The sequence below is a fragment of the Orbicella faveolata genome, unplaced genomic scaffold, assembly GCF_042242905.1.
Source record: "Orbicella faveolata isolate gen_17 unplaced genomic scaffold, um_ofav_v1 contig_48, whole genome shotgun sequence".
In the NCBI taxonomy this organism is placed as follows: Eukaryota; Metazoa; Cnidaria; class Anthozoa; order Scleractinia; family Merulinidae; genus Orbicella; species Orbicella faveolata.
This window is the reverse complement of record NW_028301578.1, coordinates 4,593,489-4,617,726: the sequence shown is the minus strand read 5'-3', so window position 1 is coordinate 4,617,726 and position 24,238 is coordinate 4,593,489. Positions and strand designations below refer to the sequence as shown.

The window sequence follows — 24,238 nt, the reverse complement described above, 5'->3', positions numbered from 1 at the left end:
AAGGAAAACCAGTCGAACCGAAGATATTCAACCAAGTTCCCTTACCGTTTCTGTCAATGGTAAATGCACCTCCCTGGTTTCCACTCCAAATTGCATACATCATCTTTTCATTATCTTTTACATCGACATCAGTAGCCGTCACTTGGATTATGCTCTGATTGAACGGTAAATTCTCACTAATGCTTTTATTATACACCGCTGGCTGAAACTTGGGACAGTTGTCATCAACATCAATGACGTTGATCGTGACGTCAGCTGATGACGACAGCCGCGGATCTCCATGATCGCTGACGCTGATTTTCAACGTGTAGTGATCTTGCTTTTCTCGGTCAAGTGGCTTCAGCGCTGTGACTTCTCCGGTTGTTGGATTTAGAGAGAAAACGTCAGAGTACTCAATTGTAGTGAAGTTAAACTCCAGCTGCGCGTTCATTCCGACATCAGCGTCTGTGGCAATAATGCGCATGACAGAGCTTCCGGCGGGGGAATTTTCCAAGATGGCGCCCTGAAGAGAGGACGTATTAAACAGCGGTCTGTTGTCGTTAGCGTCGTTAACCGTGATTTTCAGTTGTACAGATGTGCTTTGCTGTGGACTCCCTAAATCACTTGCTGTGATAGTTAATGTGTAAGAGTCACGCCTTTCCCGGTCCACGCCTTTAGAGACGGTAACAACACCTGAAACAAGAATGCAGGGTTAGGTAAGGAAGTGACATAAGATGAGGAGAGGAACGAAATGAGGTAGGTTGAGTTGTGGGATACATGAAGTGAGTTGAGAGATCTGATCGCTCCCCTTGAGTGGGATGCTGGTCTATTACACGGTAACTTTCCCTCCCCCACCCTCCCCGCCCTGTTACCCATTAAAACACTTGGTTGAACAGAGGCCGAGTGTTGAAAATATCAAGATATCACCCAGCGCTCGACCTATTGTTCTTCATTAGCATCAAACCTTTGAAAGCAAATTCATAACCAAAGAGGTTTCCTTTCAGGAAAGTGGTGAAACTTGTTCCGCGCCAAGCGTACCCACTTAGACCCAAATGACTGCATTGCACAGTCACGGTTTTTTGTTTTTGAGTCATTTTGGCCCCGAACAAAATTACGTTTAATTTGAAGAAAACCTGAAAATAGTAGTTTACTAAAATAGAAAAAACAAACAAAAAAACAAACAAAGACATAATAATAAACCATAAAGGAACAAGGATGGTTAAGGATGGAGAAGATTAACACGAGTTACAACCGACGAACTTGACAGAAGCGTGACTGAGCTTTTTTAACAAACGTGTCACATCACTTGCAACACTTACCCGTTCCGTTACCAATATCAAACGAGCTATCGTCATTTCCGGCTGTAATACTGTAAATAACCACTCCATTAAGTCCGGCATCACTATCTATGGCATGCATTTCCTTTACGACAGTCCCGGATGTCACGTCTTCAGTCACGTTGACAACGTACACGGACTGTCCAAATATGGGTGCGTTGTCGTTTACATCTGATACCGTCACGTGGACGATGATTGGCATTGAGCTGCGCTGCGGCTGTCCATGGTCAATGGCCTCGCATGTTAAGGCATAGTCTGGAACAGTCTCTCTGTCAAGTTTTGCATTGGTTCTTATAATACCAGAGTCGGGGGCGATCACAAAGGCGGACATGTCATTACCAGAGCTTATTCTGTAAGAAATTCTGGCATTGCTCCCAGAATCTGCATCGAGAGCACTGATCTGTGTAACAAAGGATGAAATAGCTGATGCTTCAGAAACGACAGTCTTGAGAGAAGAGGCGTTGAAAACGGGTGGGTTGTCATTCTTGTCTGTCACGTTTACCGCGACAGTAGCAAAACCAGTTAGAGCCGGTTCTCCACCGTCAATCACCCTTACAGTGATGACATATCTGTCAATCATTTCTCGGTCCAGTACATCAGCGGTGGTGATCAGCCCCGTGGCTAAATCTACGCTGAATGCGTCACTATGGTTACCTGGTTGAACCGATTCTATAGAGTATGTCAGCTGACCGAAAGGATCGACGTCCAAGGCAGCGACTGTGATGACAGATGTCAAGGCAGCGGAATTTTCTGCAACACTTGCCATGTAATTTGCTTGTTTAAAGGAAGGTTTGTTATCGTTCTCATTGATGATCTCAATGATCACCTGGGCGAACGAGTCGAATTTGGAATCTGTGGCAGAAACGGTTAAATTAAATGAAGGCGTCTTCTCAAAGTCTATTGAGCTCGTTGCGTTAATGTTACCGGTTTGTGAGTCTATAACGAAGTATGACATAGAGTTCCCTGCTGTGATACTGTAACTGATGACTGCATTGAGGCCAGCGTCTTTATCACTTGCTTTCACTTGAACAACGTTGGAAACGGCAGGGATGTTCTCCTTGACTGAACCTGAAAACAGAAGCATGCGTACATGTAATTAGCATTTTACAATGTGACTCATATAGCAGTTTAGAAAATTTCTAAGTAATAACATTTTAGTAAAGAGATCAGACATAAAATTCAGTGACAATAAAGTTTTTCGCCCCACAAAATTTGTGACAAATAAAAGAAACATTACATTCACGAGCGTCAGAGCAAATTTTAAACCATTTTCTCTGATTAGACTCAGTTCAAAAATTCGACAGCAAGTTTTCGTTTCTAAGAAAACTCCTCACATATACTTTAATGTATTCTGTAAAACCAGCCACATTGTCAAGTGGCAGCATGTTGTCACGTGGTAGTTAAGAAACTTAACAATTTAAATACGTTTGAAACGAGCTTACGTTTGACTTTGGAAGATAAGGAAATCGCGAACTACATTTGAAGAACATCAAACGCATACAAACCTCGGAATTCTTGAGCATCAAATTCAGGTGGATTATCATTTTGGTCTTCAACAGTAATAAAGAAGTCCTTTTCGGTTTTCATTGCTGGTTTCCCTTGGTCGGATGCCATTAACGTCAGTGTATAACTGGCCATTTTCTCTCGATCGATTTTCCCATTGACCGTTATCTTGCCAGAAATTGGGTTTACCTGGAACACATCATCTTTATTGCCTTTCACTATTGAGTAGCGTACTTGACCATTACTACCACCATCAGAATCTGTTGCAGAAATTGAGCCCACATTGGTACCTAAAGCGGAATTTTCCACAATGGTAAAGTTTGCCACATTGACAAATATGGGGCTGTTGTCGTTTTCGTCCAGGACTGTGAAATTGACACGGACAAAGTCGCTTTTTGGTTTCGGAGCATTGTCTGACGCGCTGATGAGCAAACTGTAGAAAGCGACAGCTTCTCGGTCAAGATTTTGCTTGACACATAGAAATCCGGTGGAGTTATCTATCGCAAATGCGTCGTCTGTGTTCCCGGATACAATCGAGAAGGTGACAAGTCCGTTAGTACCATCGTCCGGATCTGTGGCCGTCACACGAAGAATGTTTGTGTTGATGGCGGTGTTTTCAAGAACGGACGCCTGGTAGAAAGGGAGCGAGAATTTTGGCGCGTTGTCATTTTCATCAAGAACCTTTACAGATACTAACACTGTGGATGACAGCGAGGGTGTTCCATGGTCTCTCGCGGTAATCACCAGGTTATAAGACACGGCTTCTTCGCGGTCTAGCTTCTCAGACGAAGTTATAACTCCGGTTTTGGAGTCAATTGTAAACTTCTTGCTATCGCCTGATGTTATCTTGTAGCTGACAAGTGAGTTCACGCCTTTGTCTTTATCCGTTGCAGTAACGTTAGCAATCGGCTGCCCTGTTAAAATACAATAAAACACCCAAAATATTTATTAAGCTAATAAATAGTCTATATTTCATTGACACAGTTGCAGACTCCATGCAGCATTAAAATCATGACGTATATATGTCCAATAATCGTTTCATAACTTTTGGAGGATTTTGTAAGATGTTAATGAAGAACCAATAAAAGAACAGAACATTAGCAGATTTGAAATAACTAAGGGAAATCGACTCTTTTGTTAAAACACTCTTAGTCCGATGGTCAAAATAACTTTCCTCCTAATGGCCTCGATACATTTTTACAGCTAATATTTAAAATAATTCGACTGTCAAGACTGTCAAGAGCATTTCCCAAAAGCGATCACTTGGTGAATTCTCACGACCCGAGTGATAGAGTATGTATCGATATTACAGGGAGAAATTTGATTTTGGTCATCCTCGAGACTAAAGACATTATGTCACGGGGTCATTCCAATCTCCCTCGATCTTAGACAGTCCTTGTTACTTTTGTTTTATAAATACCCCTTTCGTTTTTTTTTTTTTTTTTTTTGGAGGGTTCTTTCGATTTGACGCATTGACACAGCTCCTTTGAATTGACATCCCCCCCCACCCCTCCAACCTCCTAAAATCAGTTTGTTTATTTGTTATGATCGGTAAACAGTTTCCACTGATGTTAGTGAGAGCTGCTAAGTAAGACCTCTAAGGTTACCATGATCGCTGTTCGGATAAAATGGTACAAACAAATGTCATACCTGATGGAAGGTTTTCCATGATATTCTTGGAATAACTCGCTTGTGTGAATTCCGGTGCATTATCATTCACGTCAATAACCTGGATAGTTGCATTGTGGGTAACGGATTTAAAGCCCGTATCAGCAGCTTCCACAGCCAAAATGTACTTTTCAGTTGTTTCACGATCAAGCTTTGCCGCAACCGTTATGAGTCCACTTTTATTATGAATTTCAAAAGCCCCACCCTTATTTCCACGCAATATGTCAAACTTCAGCTCATTTCCATCGGCGTCTGTCGCGTTTAGGCGTACAACGCGTGTACCCACGGCAACGTCTTCGCGGATCTTCGACACTTGTGAGGAGGTCTGGAAAACAGGAACATTGTCGTCAACGTTTAAGACAGTGATGTTGACTTGCGCAGATGCCGAGTTCGCTGGAGATCCACCATCCTTTGCAGTGACAGTAAGGATATAGGAACTGGTCTTTTCGTAGTCCAAGGGTGTGGCGGTGTGAATGAATCCGCGTGAATCGATAGTGAAATTATCTCTGCCCTTTCCTTGGAGATCAAACTGCAACTGACCATTAGTTCCTTCATCGTCATCCTTTGCCTCCACCTACAAAAGAAATGATATCTCTCTTAGCTTTTTCAGTCGTCAAATAGTTCACACTCAATACAACTTATATAGTCACAAAATTGTCATTTTATCGTCACTTTTTATAACATTACAAACAGTACTACATGAGAACACTGCTCAATACCTTTCCTTTGAATGATCACAACCAGGGTTTCAGCCAAAGACTTTGAAAAAAGTTAGAACCACCTTGAACGGTACAGTGCAACAGTGCCACATGAAAGTACTACTCAGTAGCCTTCAGTTGAATGGTCACACACTAGGGTTTCATCCACAGACTTAAGAGTTTCAACCACATTTGGATTAATTGGTCTCTTTTGATATTTCATAATTATCTAGTTCTCATTCTTTATAGTGATCTTTAATAACAACTGCTTACCTTAAGGACCGTAGAACCAGACGAGGCATCCTCACTTATGCTGCCATAAAACATCTGCTGACTGAACACGGGCGCGTTATCATTGACGTCATCAATTATCACCTTGACAACCACGCTGGCCGACAACGAGGGCGTCCCAGAGTCCTTTGCTACCACTGTAAGAGAAAACTCTGCCTGGACTTCGCGGTCTAGTGCTGATTTAACTGTAATCACACCAGACGAAGGATTGATCTTAAAACTGGAAAGAGGAAAATAATAACAAAGTTAATACAGAAATGGAGGCGTTTGGCTGAACATGCTTCTCCTTTTTGCTTCTCCTTGACATTTCATCTCCACGCAGTTAATTTACGGTCTTAAAACTGATGAAGTTGGCTGCAATAAAGCTTTGTTTATGACATCTTAGCATGCTCAGCCTGACAGTCATGTAGTTTGTATGAAAACATGAAATAAAGGGTCATCGAAAACATGTCTTCTAGCAGCGTCCATGCTCAGTGCAAAATTGGAGTGTTCATATGTAGCCTGTTGCGTACTCTCAGGGCAAAATGAACTGGTGAGCAGACACAAAAATAACAAACAAAACAGAACAAAGTAAAACCTGTAAAATATTCAAGAAAGCGAGAATGGAAAGACGGGCGTTTTTTCAGTCTAGTTGTCTCCTCGTTTATCGTTTTCCCTTATCAATGGGGTTTTTATTTTATTTTGCACGTTTTTCAACGGTTTGTGTGCCTGCGATTTAATTATGTAAACCTCCAACGCTTGAAACACTTCGTTGATGAATCTTGGGATTGAGTCCAACGCTAAAACTACGGTTTATGCTTAACGAAGTCAAGATTAAGAGAGTGAGATAAAAGGCGAAGGGGAAATTCCACGAGGTTGAAAATCACTGCTTCAGTCTCACCTGTCACGGGAATTTCCCGCGGAAATGCGATAAGTTACCATTCCGTTAAGCCCGGCATCTTTATCTGTCGCTGTCACTAAACCAACTACATGAAACTTCGCTGCGTTTTCTAGAACGTGAAATGTGTACATGGACTGGTTAAATATCGGTACGTTATCATTTTCGTCCAGAATATAGACTACCACGGACGTTGTAGCACTAAATGAAGACTTGTCAGCTCTCGACAGCCCGTCCTGTGCCTTAACTGTCAAGTTGTACACAGAAATGGTCTCTCTGTCCAATGTACGGTCGGTGGTTATTTCTCCCGTGCCCTAAGGAAAGACAGTTTTGAACTATTCATGGATTGGAAAGAAATAACAAAGAAGAAATAACGAACAAGCATACAGAATAATTTAGAATGAAAAAACGACGAAAAACGAACAGTGAACAAACGAGTAACGAACAAAAGAACAACGACCGACGATCACTGACGAACGAGCTAGAATAAATAACAAAGAAGTGAACAAAGGAAAACGTACAAAGAAAAACGAACTAAGGAACGACGAACGAGGATCGAGCGACGAGTGAAATTACGAACGACGACCAACCACCAACGAACAAACGAACGATGAAAAAACGAGCAAACAGTAACAAAGAACAATCAACAGGGACGAATAGTCATAAATCACAAATGATGTTTATGGCGTGAAAAGAATAATATCGAAAATTAAATTTGATAGCGGGTTTTATAAATGCCATATTTAAATTAATAATTTAAATATTGAATATTTCGGTATTAAATCATAGTGTTTCGACGACAAATCACGTGATTTCTAGGGTAAATGAGGAAACCCTTTTCAGAATTTACGTTGAAATCTCTTATAATTTCTATTCAACTCACCGTATTTATCCCGAAAGCTTTGCCAGTATCGCCTGTTACGATAGAGTAAAACAGCTGACCATTCGCACCAGAGTCTGCATCACTAGCGGTGACGTAACACACAGCAACACCGCTGGCCAAGTTTTCAGCAACAGTGCAGTTATACAGTGACTTTGGAAACAACGGCGCGTTGTCATTAACGTCATTGACTGTCACCATGACATCAACCGATGACGTCAAAGGAGGGCTTCCATGATCACTTGCGGTCACAACAAGAGCGTAAGAAGTCTTCGTCTCGTGATCAAGGGTCTGATTAAGAGTTATTTCACCGGTGTTATCATTCAGGTTAAACTTGCCTTCTTCATTACCGGTCTTGATTATGTAAGTTATCTCCTTATTTTTACCCATGTCGTTATCTGTAGCGAACACTTTTTCCACAGACGTGCCTGGAGCTGCGTCCTCGTCAATGGACGCGCTGTAGCTCGGTTTGTCAAAGAGAGGTTTGTTGTCGTTGACATCTGTAATCGTTATTTTAACATCCACGACAGAATCTTTCGACGGATTTCCACCATCACGAGCTTCCACATTGAGAGTATAAAGATCCCTGCTTTCCCTATCGAGTTTTGATAGGACACTGATAACGCCTGAGAGGAAGTGAAGTAAGAAAAAAAATCAAACAAAGAACAGCGATCAATTTATGATCTCTGCTATTTGGGGAGTTAAGTTGAAGCCTAGAATTACCGAGCTTGCAAATAATTTTAACGAAATCTTGCAATCGACAGCATGTATCCACTAAGCTTTTATATGGTTTTGTCCACGGTTAGTCTGTCCACAAAACCTCTATTGTGTCTTGAGTTCGTCGAGATCGCAAGCTTAGCGAAATATTAACCCGGCGCGTGGGATACAAGGGGGTGGGATTGGGTAAAGATGGCAAAAAAAGTAAACGCCTGTGGACAGACTGTTCTAAAGTTAAATTTACCACTATTAATCTAGGTAATCGAATGAATGGGAGTGCAATTAAGAATTTATACCACGAGTGATATTTGAAAATTCTCTCAAAATTGCACGAGCCCTCGTGATATTTGAAAATACTGTACGTGGTTCTTCTGTCACTGAATACTTCATTTAAACCTGACTGAGAGTTCTCTATTGTGTTTATTGCATCTGAGGTAGCACTGACCTGTATTTCCGTCAATGGAGAATGCTTTGCCGACATTACCACCTGTAATGGAGTACACCACTCTGCCTCTGGGTCCCGAGTCCATATCTGTCGCATACACTTCCCCAACCCTCCCCCGCAAATCAACTCCTTCGCTGACAGTAAAGCTGTAACTGGACTGATTGAACGCGGGCTCATGGTCATTCACGTCTTCAATCGTAACCTTCACTGTCGCTAAAGCTGACTTTGCGGGTTTTCCATTGTCCGATGCATTCACAATCAAGTCGTATTGTGCCTTGGTCTCAAAGTCAGGCGAAGTTTTGATCAGCAGGTTGCCTAGAAAAAACAACCATACTTACTTAATTTTATTCACATCCAGCGCGCGCGCGAGGAGAGGGGTTGCGGGGGGGGGGGGGGGTGGGGGGCAGGGGAGGAGGAGGAGGAGGAGGAGGAGGAGGAGTAAGTTCGTGCATCATGAGATGCTGGTGAAAGAGTTTTCACTCACGTGGCCAGCACACAGGCACATTTATTGGAACATAAAGAAAGTGTTTGTACAAGAAAATAGTTCAATTCCCTCAGGATTGGTTTGGTACACCAACATGGCCACGGTTTCATTGTTTTGGAACACCAATATGGCTGCCGTGACGTCATGTGAAAACGGGTTATGAACGCGCGAGTAAAGAGAATTTTTATCACAGAAATAAACGAGGTCTTTTTCTCGGAGTGTTTTCTAACCGAAATGAACGCTACATTGACTCGTAGGGGAACAAATTTGCGAGACAAACCACCCCTTAAGGACAAACAGAAAAACAGGACTTAATATTGCCATGTGATTACCTTTTCCATCGATTTCAAAAGCATCTCCAGTGTCGCCTTTGTCGATATTATACGAAATTTCTCCGTTTGATCCAGAATCTAAATCTGTAGCTGTTACCTGAAACAGAATGTTTGCTCGTTTAGCTAAAGCATAGTCAAAGAGTAAAATGGTTAGGAAGGTCGGTAAACATCAAAGAAGCAAAGAAACAGGCTAAGATTTATGTTGAAGGTCCCTGACCCTGCACATCTTTTGTTTTATGCACGCTGATTGACTATGCACAAATTACATAATCGCAATACTTCTGTTGGCTAGTTGTATGAGAACAGATAGCCACCTTTTGTATTTTACCAGGTTTTGTGCAGGGTCAGTTCCCAAAAAAGCAAACAAAAACATACAACAAAGAATTTTGCCATGTTTCCTCACTATTTCGCTCTATTAACTATGGTTAAAGTTATTTCAACCTGACAAAAACATTTACATTCTTAATTTACGTATTTCCTTTTCACCCGGCAATCCACCAAAAACGACATTATCAAATAATTTGACACGAAAACCACTGCCTAATAACTACGAAGTAAAGAGTGCGTTTTACTTGAAGTTGAAGATAACCATTGGAACTTTGAGTTTTAAAAGATACAGTAAAACCTCCACAAACGGCCACCTCTCTTAGGTGGCCGTTGTAGAGAGGATCGATTGCATCGTAAATTTTAAATCTAGAGGCAGTTGGAGCTTGGATCCAGTATACCTTAAAGAAAGATTTTCCTTTTGCTGTATTTTCTTGCACTGTCGCTCGATATGATGACATGCTAAACACTGGCGTATTGTCGTTCTCGTCTTGGACTTGGATTTGGAGCTGAGCGGAGGAAGACAGGGGCGGGTTTCCTCTGTCTGTTACCCGGATGTTGAGTGTATAGCTAGTCCTGTAGGGAAAACAATGAGTATTACATGGCGGGAGTTTTTAGCTGAAGCAATGCACCGACGTTATTGAATGCTTCACATAAAACAGTAGAGACTAAATTAAACTAATTCACACAGCGCAGGTGAGGTGCATTTTGTGTGAATCTAATGCCCACTTATTCTAAATTATCTTACATGGGCTCGCAAATATTTTTTTGTCCAGAATCGGTCATTCTTCTATGCGTCTGTTGCAACTTTCGTTCCTTGTGAGTACTCCTAGAACAATTTGTATTCGTTGTGTTCTAACATGGTCTTCAACATTTTGTGTCTTCTTGACCCTTAACGGTCAGTCGGCGACTTGGTAAGAGAGTTTCATTAATTATTGTAATTTCATTTATATACCATTTTTTCATGACGAAAGGTATTGAAACTTTCCTGTACGCTGCTCCCATTACCTCGGTGCATATAGGTTCATAACGACCCTCAGGGCTTCAGACCAGGCATCACTCGCCTATATATCTATGTGCATAAATACTCTTTGATTTGCCTCTTACGCTATTTAAGTTAACCAGTCGTATAATTGATACCTTATTTTTACCCCCACCCTGCCCCCTCCCTTTCGGCGACGTGCCCCTCTTTCTGCCCATCTCTATCTTGCGATTTCCTTAGACTAAATCTAGACACCCATACGAAGCTTTGTCTTAGATATCCGTGGCTATATTCGACCTGAAAATGGTATCTGATCCTTACCTTGTTTCGTAATCCAGTTTGCGGGCGAGCGTTAAAGCGCCTGTTTTTGCCTCAAGATTGAACGAGTTCTGTCCATTCCCTGTGTCTATGTAATATCGCAGAGCAGCATTTACACCTGCAAGACACAAAATTACTCTCTGTGTGTAAGAAAGACCAAAGAAAAAAACTAAGACAAAGGGAAAAAGTTAAAACTGGAAAAATAGGCGGATTATTTGAGAGGTAGGGAACGGTGTATGCTTTTACAAGAATTGATGTAATCACGTGGGAAGTCTGATGAAATCACGTGAGAACCCTGATATAATCACGTGAGAGCCCTGAGGTAATTACGTAAGAGCCCCAATGGAATCACTTGAGAAAAAGACTGGAAGAAAGCTGGAACATCGACCACAGAGTTCTATAACATTCCAGTGTCCAAAATTCCCACAAGCGTTGCCATCAATTTAGGAAAGCATAAAAAAGCAGTTGTTTTAGTTAGTTGTGAGCACTAGCGGCCAAACATAGAAAAAGTTCTGCATTATTGTAAAGGCGTTGATTTCTTTGACTGCAACACCCTCCCACCCCCCGCCTCGGTCTTGACAAAATGGCTTCATATGCACCCGTTTTTGGACTCGTCGAGGGCTTTCCCTCCACAAACTAACGGGAAACGTGAGATCGCTCGACGATATGAAAACTGGTGGGGAGGACGCTTATGGAGACTAAAACAAACTCTTCGAGTAAGAAACTTTTCAAAACACCTCAGCGCCACTTTGAACTTTAAGTACTGTTTACTAACCTTGATCCTTATCTGACGCAGAGACAGTGAATAAAGTATCCCCAATATTCTTCCCTTCAGTCACTTGTTCTGTCGCCGGTAAGTTGTTGATTTTAGGGCTGTTATCGTTAATATCTAAGATTGTAATATCCACCGTGGTCGTGTCGTGAAGCGGGCTTTGCCCATGATCAGTGACGCGCACAGTTAGGCTGTACGATGCTTTGGTTTCTCTGTCAAACGTCTTTTTACTCGAGATAGTTCCAGTCTTTTGATCGATTGAAAATGCGGCCACGTCGCCAGATTCTAAACTGTAGGACAGCTCGGAGTTCGTTCCTGTGTCGGCATCTGAAAGAAACAGTCGATATTACAAAAAAATTGTTTGAGGCATTGTGGCCGTTCTTGAGTAAAGCATTGCTTCAAACCCCCAAAACTACTGCGGAACAAAGCGTTCTGGCCCATTTAGGCCGGGGATTATCTGCGGTTTCCGTAGCATGAAGCAACTACGAGTATTTTTACTTCCTCTTGAGGTTACACCGTAGGGTTACAGTCCCCTTCCCTCCCCCGGACTGATTTATTTCACCTGTATCCTTTATACACCTTATAAGCGTATAGTGTCTTGCCAAAGAACACAACACAATGGCCCCTGCCAGGCTCGAAAAAGGACCGCTGGACACGATGATCAGCGCGGAAACCTTACATAACAGCAACCAAAAAACAAACAAACAAACAAACAACAAACAAACACATAAATAAATAGATGGATTAAAAATAAAACAAGAGACACACCAGAGGCAGAAACTTGCAGGACGGTACTTGCCACAGCAATGTTTTCGTGCGCAGAAGCCTTGTATGACTTGAAAGCGAATGTTGGGCTCTCGTCATTAACATCAAGGACCTCGACTTGTATTCGTGTCGATACCTTTAGCGCTGGCTTTCCGCAGTCCTGAACCGTGATAACTGCAGTGTAGTGCGATTTAAATTCGCGGTCCAATTTTGAAAGAACTGAGATTTGTCCACTGTTACTAATTGCGAAAACTTTTGTGTTCTGCGACTGTTCTGTGGTGATCTTGTAAGTTAAAGAGCTACAGCTCGTGTCGGGATCTTGGGCTTGTATCACGCCCAGCTGGGCGTTACGGTTGTTATTTTCCGCCACCGTGTATTTACAAGTGTTGTTACGTGCGCAGGCTTCCATAAAATACGGAGGCTCGTTTACATCTTGCACAATGACTGCAAGTGTGGCAGTGTCGCTCTTAGGAGGCTGTCCGCCATCTTGAACCTTAATTTCCAGAGTGTATTTACTTTTGGCTTCAAAGTTTAACATTTGAGTAGTTCTGACTTCCCCTTTGCTGTCAATGGTGAATCTGTTACCGTCATTTCCTGACGTAATGCTGTAAGTAAGCTGAGCGTTGGTACCAGTATCTTTGTCAGTGGCAGTAACCGTGGCAACAAAGGTACCGCTGGGTTTTTCCTCTAGTACAGTGGCTGAATACTGGGCGAGGTCGAAGGCGGGCGCATGGTCGTTAATATCGCCTACGTTAACAAGAACAACAGCGCGACCTTTGTGGCAGCGGTTTTGTGTGTTCTGCCCAAGAACTGTTAAGCGGTACGATTCCCGTGTCTCGCGGTCTAAAGTCTTTGTTGTTCTGATTGTTCCAGTGTCTGGGTCAATTGTAAAACATCCCGGGTTCCCCTCAACTATGCTGTACTTGAGCCTTATTAGAAAAAGAAAGAAATTTGAATATATTAGTTCGTATTATTTATGGTTAATAAATAAAGAATGTAAAACAAGGTACAATACTATCATGTATAAGTAGAATTCTACTCGTATACTAATGCAAGGCTACAATCTAATTGGCTGAAAGAGCGTACACTATCAGCTCTCAGTAGAATTCTACTAGTATACTAATGCAAATGCCGTTATCTGATTGGCTGAGCCATTGAACACTATTTAGCAATTAGTTTGCAGTGGCTTGGTGTGGCCGAAAAAATTGCAACGTTTCTTTGTTTGTCTAAAGTTTTGAAAGAACATTAAGAAACAAAGGAATAAACAAAATTCCTGAGAAAAATTAAAAGGACGGCATCTACGGTTTTTTGCATTAAAAAAGATCGAAATTTTAGGTCATCTAAGAAACATTTTCTCAGTTTTGCAGCGTTTCGGCGGATCATTTAAAAACAAATGGGTAATACAATTTTCTGAGAAGAATAAAAGAAAGACCTTCACAATTTTTTGACTTTTAAAACCCGAGGAATGATTGTAAGAAATGATACGCGCGCACAAATTTCAAATGGCAATTCAATCCACATAATTTTTTTTTTCTAAGAGCGTGAAATTTAATACTTGAGCTCATAATCTGATAATTTGTTAATTATACTTTATAGACCCGCTGTAGTAAGGAGTATTTCCTTCAATGTTGAGCTTGTAAAAAAGGACAACTAAAAAGCGTGGTTGTCCTTTTGTCATAACATTTTTTACAATAACTGTCTAATTTCTCGAGCGCTGATTGGCTCATTTTTATCATCGATAAGAGTACAGACGGATAAAAATCTGACGTCAATTTGTTAATTTGAGCAAGCGTACTTGTAAGCGTATGGTGTGAGGTTCGTATCTAGCACCGTGACAGGCGCAGACTGTTCTTCTGTGACACTGGTCACGTAAGTGTCTTTGGTAAAGAGAGCATCCCACATGGACAGCTTGAATTTATTGCTTTGTTGTTGGCCTTGGACAGCGACATAGACGATCTGTGAACAAACAAATATGGATTTCTAAACAAACATATTAATTCAAGTTGAGCTATTTTTGTTGTTAGCAAATCAGGTTGCAGATATGAAGTAGACCAAAACGCAGCAGCACAAAACATGACAACTTTATATGCTTGCTTTAAAGTCTTGGGCATGACACTTTACTCTCACAGTGCCTCTCTCTACTCAGGTGCATAAATGAGTACCGGCTAATTTAATGCTGGTTGGTAACCCTGCGATGGACTAGCATCTCATCCAAGGAGGAGTAAAAATACTCCTAGTCGCTTCATACTGCAGAAACCGAGATAAGCTCCGGCCTAATGGGCCACTTGCCTCGTGTGCAGACAGTCGCTTACCCCTCTTATTTTTACCTTTTATAATCATGGAGGTCTGGTTTCGAGATTGCACGGTTAACGAGTTACAGGTAATAAGTCGAGTTGACTTATTCGAGCTTCAGCAAAATTCAGTGACAGTACCTCTTTCATTGGGTGACTTACCTTGTTCGATGTAGATAGAGACAGAGAAATGGCACGAGGAGAGACATTGCTTTCATTCTTGGACGAGGCAGGGTCCATGGGGCCTGGGTTAGTGCTGGTTAACGATGCGTAGAGATGAGAGACTCCTACAAAAAAAAGGAAGAAAAATTGCGACCAAGTTCAACACTTCTGAAATTGGAAAACAGAGTTTGCTGTTAAATTTGTTTCATTACATCGCTTTTTTTGTCCACCATTGAGGCGTGAGCTTGATACACTTGTGATAAGTAACTCACCTTCGATGTCCCTGACTTCAACAGATATTCTGTTTTTCGCCACGGTAGTGAACTGAGTTCTGAAATATTTAAACGTGTCGCTCTCAACAGTCGTGATTGTATCGTCACAGGACGAGATCGAGGCACCCTCTAAGAAGGATAGGACAAGGCTAAAGTTAGTATTTTTGATATTCATAAGCATAATTAAAACTAAATAGATGTAAATGGGATTAAGTATTGAGGCAACGAAACTAAAGAAAACACGACAGGATCGCCTATAATCAGATATCTATACTAGACTAAATTTTCGTTTTTGACGTTGTTCCCCTAGGTCATTCAGAAAAATAACATTGAAATCCACGGAAGCCTGAGAAACCTAGTTAATTAATGTAGGATAAGGTAGAAAAATAGCAAAGAGGTACATATAATAAGGAAAAAGACGACGGAAGATTAAAAAGGGTTGTGTCCAACGTCCAAATTGTATCACAAGAGACCTTAAGGTCATTCCGCTGAAATTGAACCTGCACTGAGATTTTTGTGAAACTTTGCCTGTCGATTAGTTATATTATAGGAACTTATATTTTGAAATAAAAATGAAGGGTCCTCATGTTCGTTTAGGAGCAAAAGTACCTTGTTTATACCCATATAAATCCTTATAATAGCACCATGATTGCAGTTACGATTGCTTGCTAAATTCACGTTTCCGACGATTGCTTTTTGTTCTACACTGAGAATTGGTCCATATTTATTTTACACAGAGAAATTTATCACTCAATTCAAAACAACAGAAAAAAAATGATAGGTCACCATATTCGTTTGCGAGAAAATGACGATTTACCACTATGGCGAGGTCCAGCTGTAAAGAAAAAGCCGCCATTTTTTAATGCGCGCGCGCTAATCACGCGTGAAATGATACGCAGTAGGGATGCGCAATGCAATACTGGGGAATGACCTTAAAGGAGCTAAGTCACGGTTTGCGCATATTAAAAAGTTTAGTCTCAATTTCTCAAGTTTGTCGTTCGTAATCCGTGTCAATCTTCTCCATCCTTAGCCATCCTTGTTCCTTCATGGTTTATCATTATCTCTTTGGTGTTTTTCTCTCTTGTTAAACTGTTATTTTTAGGTTTCCTACCATTTAAAGGTAATTAATTTTGTATGTGGCCAAAATAACTCAAATTACAGTAACTGAGCTCCTTTAAGCAAACCACGACGGCAAAGACAACGAGAACGCCACCAAACAAAAGGTTTAATGAGAAAAACAATGGCTAAGCACGTGCGTTATAAATCTTTCTACATTTCTTTGCCGTTCTCTGCACAACAACAACGTGAAAAAATTAGGTTCTTCGTATTTTGAAGAACGCGAATGACAGCGGCTAATTTTTCGTATTTTTATTTGGAATCGAACGCTGGCGTTACATATTTAGCTTGAGCAAGTTCTGAGACTAATAGGCGCACGGAAAAGATCTAGAGATTTGTGAAATTCGAAAATAAAATATATTAATTCATTTTCTACCAGGCGTTGTCCTCGGGATCGCCGTCGTCATTGCTTAAGCTCTCTACTTACCATCGCAGGACACAGCACTGAGCTTGTCCACCCAGCCAGCCAAGTCATTAAAACTGTTCATTCGAAACACGTGTGTGCTATCGGGATCCGAGGCAATGACGTTCAGTTCCGCAGGGTTGACGTAATTACCCACACCAATGGAAAAGATATTCACGCCGAGCTTACGCAGCTGATTGGCAGGGCCGGCCACGGCGCGCCCATTAGAGTAGCCGTCAGTGAGCAAGACGGTCACCTTGGGAATTCCTTGGTCTGGACGCATGCCCTGCGTGAAAAAAAAAAAAAGCTGTCAGTGATAGACAAATTTACGTTAATTATAGCCTGCGAGCAGAGTACATGTGAGAGCGCTGCCTCTTCACCAGAATCCCCGTCGCCAGATTGCTTCGCTCGCGAGGACTCGCTGTTCGCTGCTTGCGCTGACTGATTTCTTTCTCAACAATGTTTGCCTTGATTTTACATTTACAAAACCTTTGCTTTAATTAGACGTCTTTCATAGCTTGTTTTGTGAACTACATATCGTTTTACTCACAATATTTTTCCTGGCGTTATTCTTATGCAGGTAACATAAACGACATGTATTTTCTTTGATGACGATATTAACTTACTCTCCTTGAAAATAGCCGCCGAAAAACGTTTTGAGCACAATAATTAAGCGCAATGAAAGTGCTAACATTTTGCGAAAAAAAAAAGTTTTGTAGAAAGAAAAGAACGATAAAGACCCATCCCAAAAAAGCACCAAAAAATCGCTAACAAAAGTAAACGCATATCATATGTCAGGACTTCGATATTTTTAATGATTACGCCAGGATCAAGGGAGGGGGGAAGGGAGGGTAAATCACTGTGTTTTGAGCTCCACTCAATGGGCCGACTTACCTGAGATTTACTGAAAATATTCTGGCGTGTAAAATCCAAAGCATCCGCTGTATAAGTCCACCCCCCTCGGTATCCAATATAGCTAACTGCGTTCTTGATCGATGACTTCGTGTAATACGCTTTTAGATTGAACTCCAGTCTTGAATATGTTGAATACGTCACGACAGCCACGTGTGTCCCGGATGAACCAATGTTGAAAAAGTCCACGACATTTTTGACAAAGTTCTTTACTTGGTTGAAGTTATAGCTTCCGACACTGCCTGAACCGTCCAGTATAAAGGCCAAATCAACTGACGTTTGACAAACTGGGAAGACAAAGAGAAAGGGACAAATATTAACACTGTTGGTGCATTCTGCAGAGCGTTTTGATGCCGGGTTATCTTTTTGTTCCCATACAGTGGAAAATTTAGCATGGAAAAAGAACTTATTTCCCAAGCAAGCAAGTAATCAAGCATGCGAGCAGCAAGTAAATGTCAGCTCGCAAGAAGATTTCTTGTGACAAGTTTTATTTCTTCGTGTGTACGAATCGCCAAGAAATTATAAAATCAATGAAGCTTTGGAATGCCATCGTATGCAAAAGTACTTCATCTTCGAAGAAAAACTTAAGAAACAAAAATTTCTTGGTCGTTTATCACTCAAACTCTTAAATGAATTTTAAGACGAAAACTATCTGACTACCTAATGATAAATTTGATTGACTGATTGATTGATTGAACTTAAAATTGCAACTCACTCAATCATCCTCTTCGCTCTTGTGAGTAGAGCATAAGGCTAAAAAAAACTTGGAACTAGCAAAACTGAGCAAAACTGAAAGTGGCGAAAAATCGCGCGCACTTTTAATCGAAAGGAAAATCTACCACTAACGCAAAGGCTCTCGCCTTTTCGGATTCTAAGGTTTGTAAGTTCATGATACAATGTAACTTACCATCTCGGATGACACTGGCATGAATGTATGAACTTGTTGCGTAGTGAACCCAGTCAAATCCAGCCTGTACAGCCAGGCCTGCTAGAGTGGACAGTTTTTTTCTGTCGCCGTCGGAAGTCTGGAGACGAAGGGCTCGTCCTGAAAGGAAAAAGTCAATAATCAGTCATGCATCAAATTGGTTACTTGTGTTAAAGACAGTACATTGTGTTATCACAATGTTAACTCAGTGCTGTCCTTTATATATGACGTTATTCAGGGCGTTACTTAAATTTATTGGTCGGCCAAACAAAGCTAGATACAAGTGACAATTCACCTCTCAAAGCTCTCTGTTTGGGTTTGTCACAGAACGGGTAAAAAACGTTGCGTGACATCGACTAACGCTGCGTTGCATCATAGTTTTGTTGACTCTTGAGAAGCCTATTTTGAAAGATAAATGCGGGTGCAGTGTGTTTTTTCATGGCGTTCTTTTTATGAAAGATGCAAAGTCAATAAGGATAAAATATGCGAGGGTCAAAAAAATAATGGGAACAGATCGAAACCGTTGCGTCACGCTCAAATCTCCAACGAGAGCCGTACAAGTGTTTACGTAGACTTTGACTCGTGACCCTAAATCATTCCACCTCAAGAGGGATTGTGTGACGATCGCATGAAAATAAAAACAAAAAAATAATAATGATCACGAGAGAAACTCGCACGCTTCGCGAGACCGTTATCCGCCTCCACGCGCTCATCTAGACACGTTTCGAAAGGCCACTCGAAAAATTGAGATTTGCATTTTTGTTAATTCAATCTTGTTTAAAAACAAAGCGAATCAAGAAGGTTTTGATTTCAAATATAGAGTTTTATTTCAAGGTCAAGCATCAGTTTTAAACATATTTTTAAAGAAAACATGTTCTGAGATTGAACTGCTTGTTCCCCTTACTGGTTTTGGTACATTGCTTCAGTGCCAGTTATGAGAATTTGGCTGTAGATCGAGAAAATGTCTTTTAAAAAGTGAAAACCAAAGGAAAAAAATACATTTTCTCCTCATTAAAACTGCATGTCCTTGAACAACGGAATCTAAACAACGAAATTTGTAGCTTGAGCATATAGTGAAACACCTTGCCGCAATTTTTTTTTCCTGATTGCGATCTTTCATGATGTTTCATAGGTCAAGTCGTTGCACAATCTTGAGACGACCTTTACAAATTTGTTTCGTCAAAATGAAACTTTAAGCTAATGTACGTGGGCTATATGTTTCATACCCTGTTGACCTTTTAACGCAGTTGAGAAATAGTACGGAAGACGATGTCCCAGTGTTTGCTAGAGGAGTAAGTTGTATGAACGTAAAATTAAAAATACATTGAAAATCATACTGAATTGCGCTAGATACTTAAAGCTATTAAAATTTGTCGGACTTGGTTACGTTTAATATAGCATTAATGTGAAAATTTTATAATTGTTAATTAATGATACAACCTTTAAATGAGTGATGAATGAACTTGTGTTTTTTACTAACCTTCGTAATGTAGCGAGATCGGCGCCTGAGGAATTATTTGATCTGTCCAAGCCAACAACACCTTCAGCTTTGCATTACTCCACTGTCGTTTAACTCTGGAACCCAATACATCCAACTTACTTTTAGCTCGCGCCGTCATTCGTCGACAATCGTCGTTGGCAAACACGATTTCGCTGTTGGTGTTCCTGACAAGGATTTTCCTAAAGCGAGCTGAATTTCTTTTGATAATGTCTCTGATATTTCCACACGTGTCTATTTCTTTAGCGTTTGGATAGGTCTGTCCTGGTCCGATCGATCGAAGTGCACCGTAGACATATATTTCTTCGCTGATAAATCCCAACAGAAGAAGTTTAAAAATCGCCGTTGTCATGTTGTACAGCTTGATTACGGATGGTATCAGAGCAATATTGGAAAACTTCGATTCAAATGCAAGGTTTAAATGTCCGATTTATGGTGAAACGCAGATTTCTATGAAATGTTCAAACAAGGTAGATTGCTTTTGTGAGTTGAGGAACTGTCTTGCAGTATAGTTGCCAAGGATCTGCCCCTAAAGTGTAACACTATGCGGTATTTATACAAAATGCAAACAATAGGTGATTAACCTTTGGTTATTCGCACAGTTCCTAATTTCATGCGTCAGCCAAATTCCTTTTATGGACAAGGCTTCCGCTAGACTATTTGTACTCGTGTGACAACCTCTCCTGAATTTGAAAAGTAAAGAACAAAAGCTTATAAGCAGAAGGAAAAAAAATTGTATGAGTGAAGCGAAACCAGTGACACGTGTTGGATCTGTTTCAAAATGTATTCAACTCGAAAGCGATTCTCCAAATATGGTTCCTGGGTCAGTCCTACGCTAAAAGTGTTGTTTCTACATCTCGTGATTCTAGGCTACAGGTTGCGACACGAATTTAACGCCCAATTCCGGTTATAACCACTGCACTTGACGGACGTGTCAACAAACCGAAGTTATAAGGAAAACAATGGATCTGGTTTAGAAGTCACGATGTGATTACTCAATCATTTAGTCCATGACGATTTCAATTCTAACCCAAAACCTTAGAAATAGAAGGTATCCAATTTAGAAATACCTAAATAACAGGTTTAAAAACCAGCTTACTAAATCCTGCTGATTTCTAGAAGAAAAAGATATATATCCCCCCGGCGGAGACTGGATGACAAACCGTAGAAATGACGTTCGTTTTAAGAACTGGTCGCGTTTCATAAAATCTAGGGTACAGGGACGTCACAATCCACAATCATGCTAGACTTAAGCTCCATTTGCGCGACCTGTTTCCTCCGAGAAGACTACTAGAAAAGAGAGGGGAAAATAGGCCATTATAAACAGTTTCGAAAAGGGAGACCCGGTGAACAGGAGACAATTGCGTTCATTGGTGTGTTTGAATGGACTTTTCTGCGTTACCTAATCCTTTTGTTTTAGACGTTCAATCATACACTTTTTGCATATATTAGTTCATAACTTACCTTGTTTTCGTTCGCTTAAATAAGTTTTAATTTTAATCCTCGGCGTGTGCGGTACGAATCGGAACTTCTTGGACTATCCCGTTTTACGAACTGCACGCTACCAAGGCTGGGTCAACCTCGTTCCCAAGACGAATGGCAAAAAAAAAGACACAATTTATCTACAGGGTTTTTTAAATTTAATTCTAATCGAAGAGTTTAACAAAAGATCGAGCCGATCGAACAAAATGGAACTCACAGAACAGTTTCGGGAAATGTGATCCGAGATTAACGTTCGATTTTGAAAACCTAACGGTTTGGAATTCAATCGGCCTTATCTCTAACTTTCCCACAGTGCTCTACTATTTTGAAAACACGGAAATTCACTTTCCAGCTCATGACACACTTAGATTTTGAGTTTTTCGCTTTTCGAAACCATTGTTTTAGAACTTACGAGATTCCGTCTGAATTCGATCATTAATTTAAGCCGGAGAGATTACGAAGATTCTTCGGTCAGCTCGTTTTCCCAGGCATTCTGTGTTTGCTAAATTCCGGCACCTTTTCGGGAAACAGCCGGCTGTAAACAACGCGAAGATGTATAATTGAAATATTGAAGTGTAGGCGAGCAGTTTCTAATAATTGACTGTGTTTCTTCCTAGAGTCTGCCCCACCCCGTGCTAATAGTACGTCAACACTACGGGAATCGGTCGGAATTAATACTTTTCTTTTGGGTTAGGATGTGAGTCGGGTCAGTCCCCGCGAGAAAAAGAAATGGGCGAGGAAAATCCAATACTGAATGTGAGCGGAAATTCGCATGTTCAGACCGTATCGGAAGAACAAGAATAGCAAATGATTAACACCATTTTTGCTTAGAATTCTTTTATTTTGTTTTATTTATTTATTTATTCATTCATTTATTCATTTATTTACTTATTTATTTACTCATTTATTTATTTATTTGTTTATTTATTTTCTAGGATTTTCCCCCACTGGCAAAATTAAGAACCACTCTAGGGAGCACCTGTCTTGGGGGTGAGACAGGTGTCTGATGATAGGTCTCGTCGAAGCGCATCTTAGCCAGAATTAATAACCTTATATAGGCTGACGAGCTACATTTGAGTCAGGTCTCTGCTTTGATGATTGAATTAACCCTTCGATCTTCAGATATGCTGTGTTTGAAATGCAAAATACCGGGCCGAACCGAGGCTAGCTTAAAAAAACATTGGTCGACTGAGGCATTGTCGAAAATGTCTGCGGTTCTATTTTGTCTCATTCGTTTAGTCAACATCATGTATACCTGTCGTGTAAATGAAATGTGGGTGTTTTTTTAAATTAATATTTTAAAATTGGTATTAAAAACAGACCGAGTTCGATACGAAGAAGTTGGGAATTCTTCAGGTCAAATGTGACCAGTAAACGAGGGCGTTTTATCAAACCTAAATAACTTACCGAAAACAATTTCACTTCATGTACTAGCGTCAACGTGACACTTCTTCTAGTCCTGACCACACTGACCGTTCCATTTCTCGCAATAATTGTGTCATCGCTGTGTACATCAATCAAAATTGACAGATGTCGTTCGCATTATCCCGCTAAAAATCTGATTAGCCGGCTCTACGTTCGGGAAAACCCTGGGTAAAATCTATTGACAAAATTAACGGAAGTTCGTCATTATCGGGTTGGTCAACGACACAGACTGTAACGTAGTAGATTAGTTACAGCTGATCGATCTGGGAAGTTACTGTCTGCACGGTTGCTTTCCGGGTTTCTGCTCCCACAGGCGACAACTTCCCGCCGGTAGGGAACGGTTCGTGGGCGTGAATGAACCAGTGAGGATGGCTAATCCAATGCCTGGTGTGAGAGCTTTTTCGCCAAAATGAAAAGAACCTTTTACGATCTGACAGGTTTCGTAAAATTTTAGACCCTAGATCTGTAGGGGAAAATGTTCTATTAAATTCGATTCCATTCTGTCCAACTTTTCTTACCTCGTATCTACGTACTGTGTATACCCTCCAGTTTGAAATTTGCAGCATCATTAAACTGCGTGACTGTGGGATATTTTTGGATATTTTTGGGATTCTTATCCCACTCTTCCGCCGGTATTAAATTAAATTATTTTGGGATGGTCCAGACCAGGATGTACGCATCTCCGAGCAGCTGCATTTCTGGTGCAGTCACAGCTTTCATTCACAATGACTGGGTTGTTATTTGTTTAAAAACATTACCTTTATACTTTGATTTTCTAAAATAGTATAAACAAAGAGGTAAGAAATATTTAAGGGTCAGAAATCAGTAACAAGAGCAGTTGTTGACATCTTAGTCAGTTCAGTCCATGTATCAGTTTCAAAGTTGCTATTTCAATCAGGTTTATGTGAAAGTTTAGGGCTAATCCGATTATCGTCCTTTTACTCAGTTTATATATCTTTTAAGAAATTAGATTACTTACTTTAAGCCTCTCTGTCTTAATATAGACAGTTCAATTCGTAATGAAAATGTTTCACGTTCAGCTATGTAACTGCCGTTTGAGGCTTCAACCTGAGGTATGAAGGCCAAAATTTAGCCGTCAGGTGAAAAAATGGGAAAATTTTAACTGTGAGCCTTAAAAAATGTTAACTGTAAAAAAACGTTTAGCAATGAAAGTGAAAGGCAAATCTCATGTGGAATCATTAGAATGAGACGTTTTAAAGAAAAATGATTTTACCCTCAAACACTCGTGTGCTTGCGTTATGTGTCGAGTTATGGGACACACTAAAAATACTCGGTAAAACTGAGGTCAGGAACATTTTCATCGCAAAATGTGTTACGTTTGACGCTGGCTTCGAGAAAGCGTTACGTAATGAGCGACTG

The 24,238-nt window shown here is 40.7% G+C and overlaps 1 protein-coding gene across 1 annotated transcript in view; it reads right to left on the bottom strand.

Annotated features, from left to right (window-relative positions):
- Positions 1-20,505, bottom strand: part of LOC110054814 (protocadherin Fat 4-like) — a 31,851-nt gene extending 11,346 nt beyond the window's left edge. The window contains exons 1-20 of the mRNA XM_020761173.2: positions 19,934-20,505; positions 18,436-18,573; positions 17,511-17,815; positions 16,641-16,902; positions 15,098-15,226; positions 14,826-14,950; positions 14,168-14,328; positions 12,376-13,301; positions 11,611-11,934; positions 10,839-10,953; positions 9,937-10,111; positions 9,212-9,308; positions 8,396-8,710; positions 7,237-7,859; positions 6,357-6,667; positions 5,459-5,696; positions 4,470-5,061; positions 2,822-3,733; positions 1,299-2,384; positions 46-672 (exon numbers count right to left, since the gene is read on the bottom strand). Coding sequence (XP_020616832.1) covers positions 46-672; positions 1,299-2,384; positions 2,822-3,733; positions 4,470-5,061; positions 5,459-5,696; positions 6,357-6,667; positions 7,237-7,859; positions 8,396-8,710; positions 9,212-9,308; positions 9,937-10,111; positions 10,839-10,953; positions 11,611-11,934; positions 12,376-13,301; positions 14,168-14,328; positions 14,826-14,950; positions 15,098-15,226; positions 16,641-16,902; positions 17,511-17,815; positions 18,436-18,573; positions 19,934-20,303 — 7,831 coding nt within the window. The 5' untranslated portion in view covers positions 20,304-20,505. The remainder of the gene's footprint in view (positions 1-45; positions 673-1,298; positions 2,385-2,821; positions 3,734-4,469; positions 5,062-5,458; positions 5,697-6,356; positions 6,668-7,236; positions 7,860-8,395; positions 8,711-9,211; positions 9,309-9,936; positions 10,112-10,838; positions 10,954-11,610; positions 11,935-12,375; positions 13,302-14,167; positions 14,329-14,825; positions 14,951-15,097; positions 15,227-16,640; positions 16,903-17,510; positions 17,816-18,435; positions 18,574-19,933) is intronic.
- Between the last annotated feature and the right edge of the window lie 3,733 nt (positions 20,506-24,238).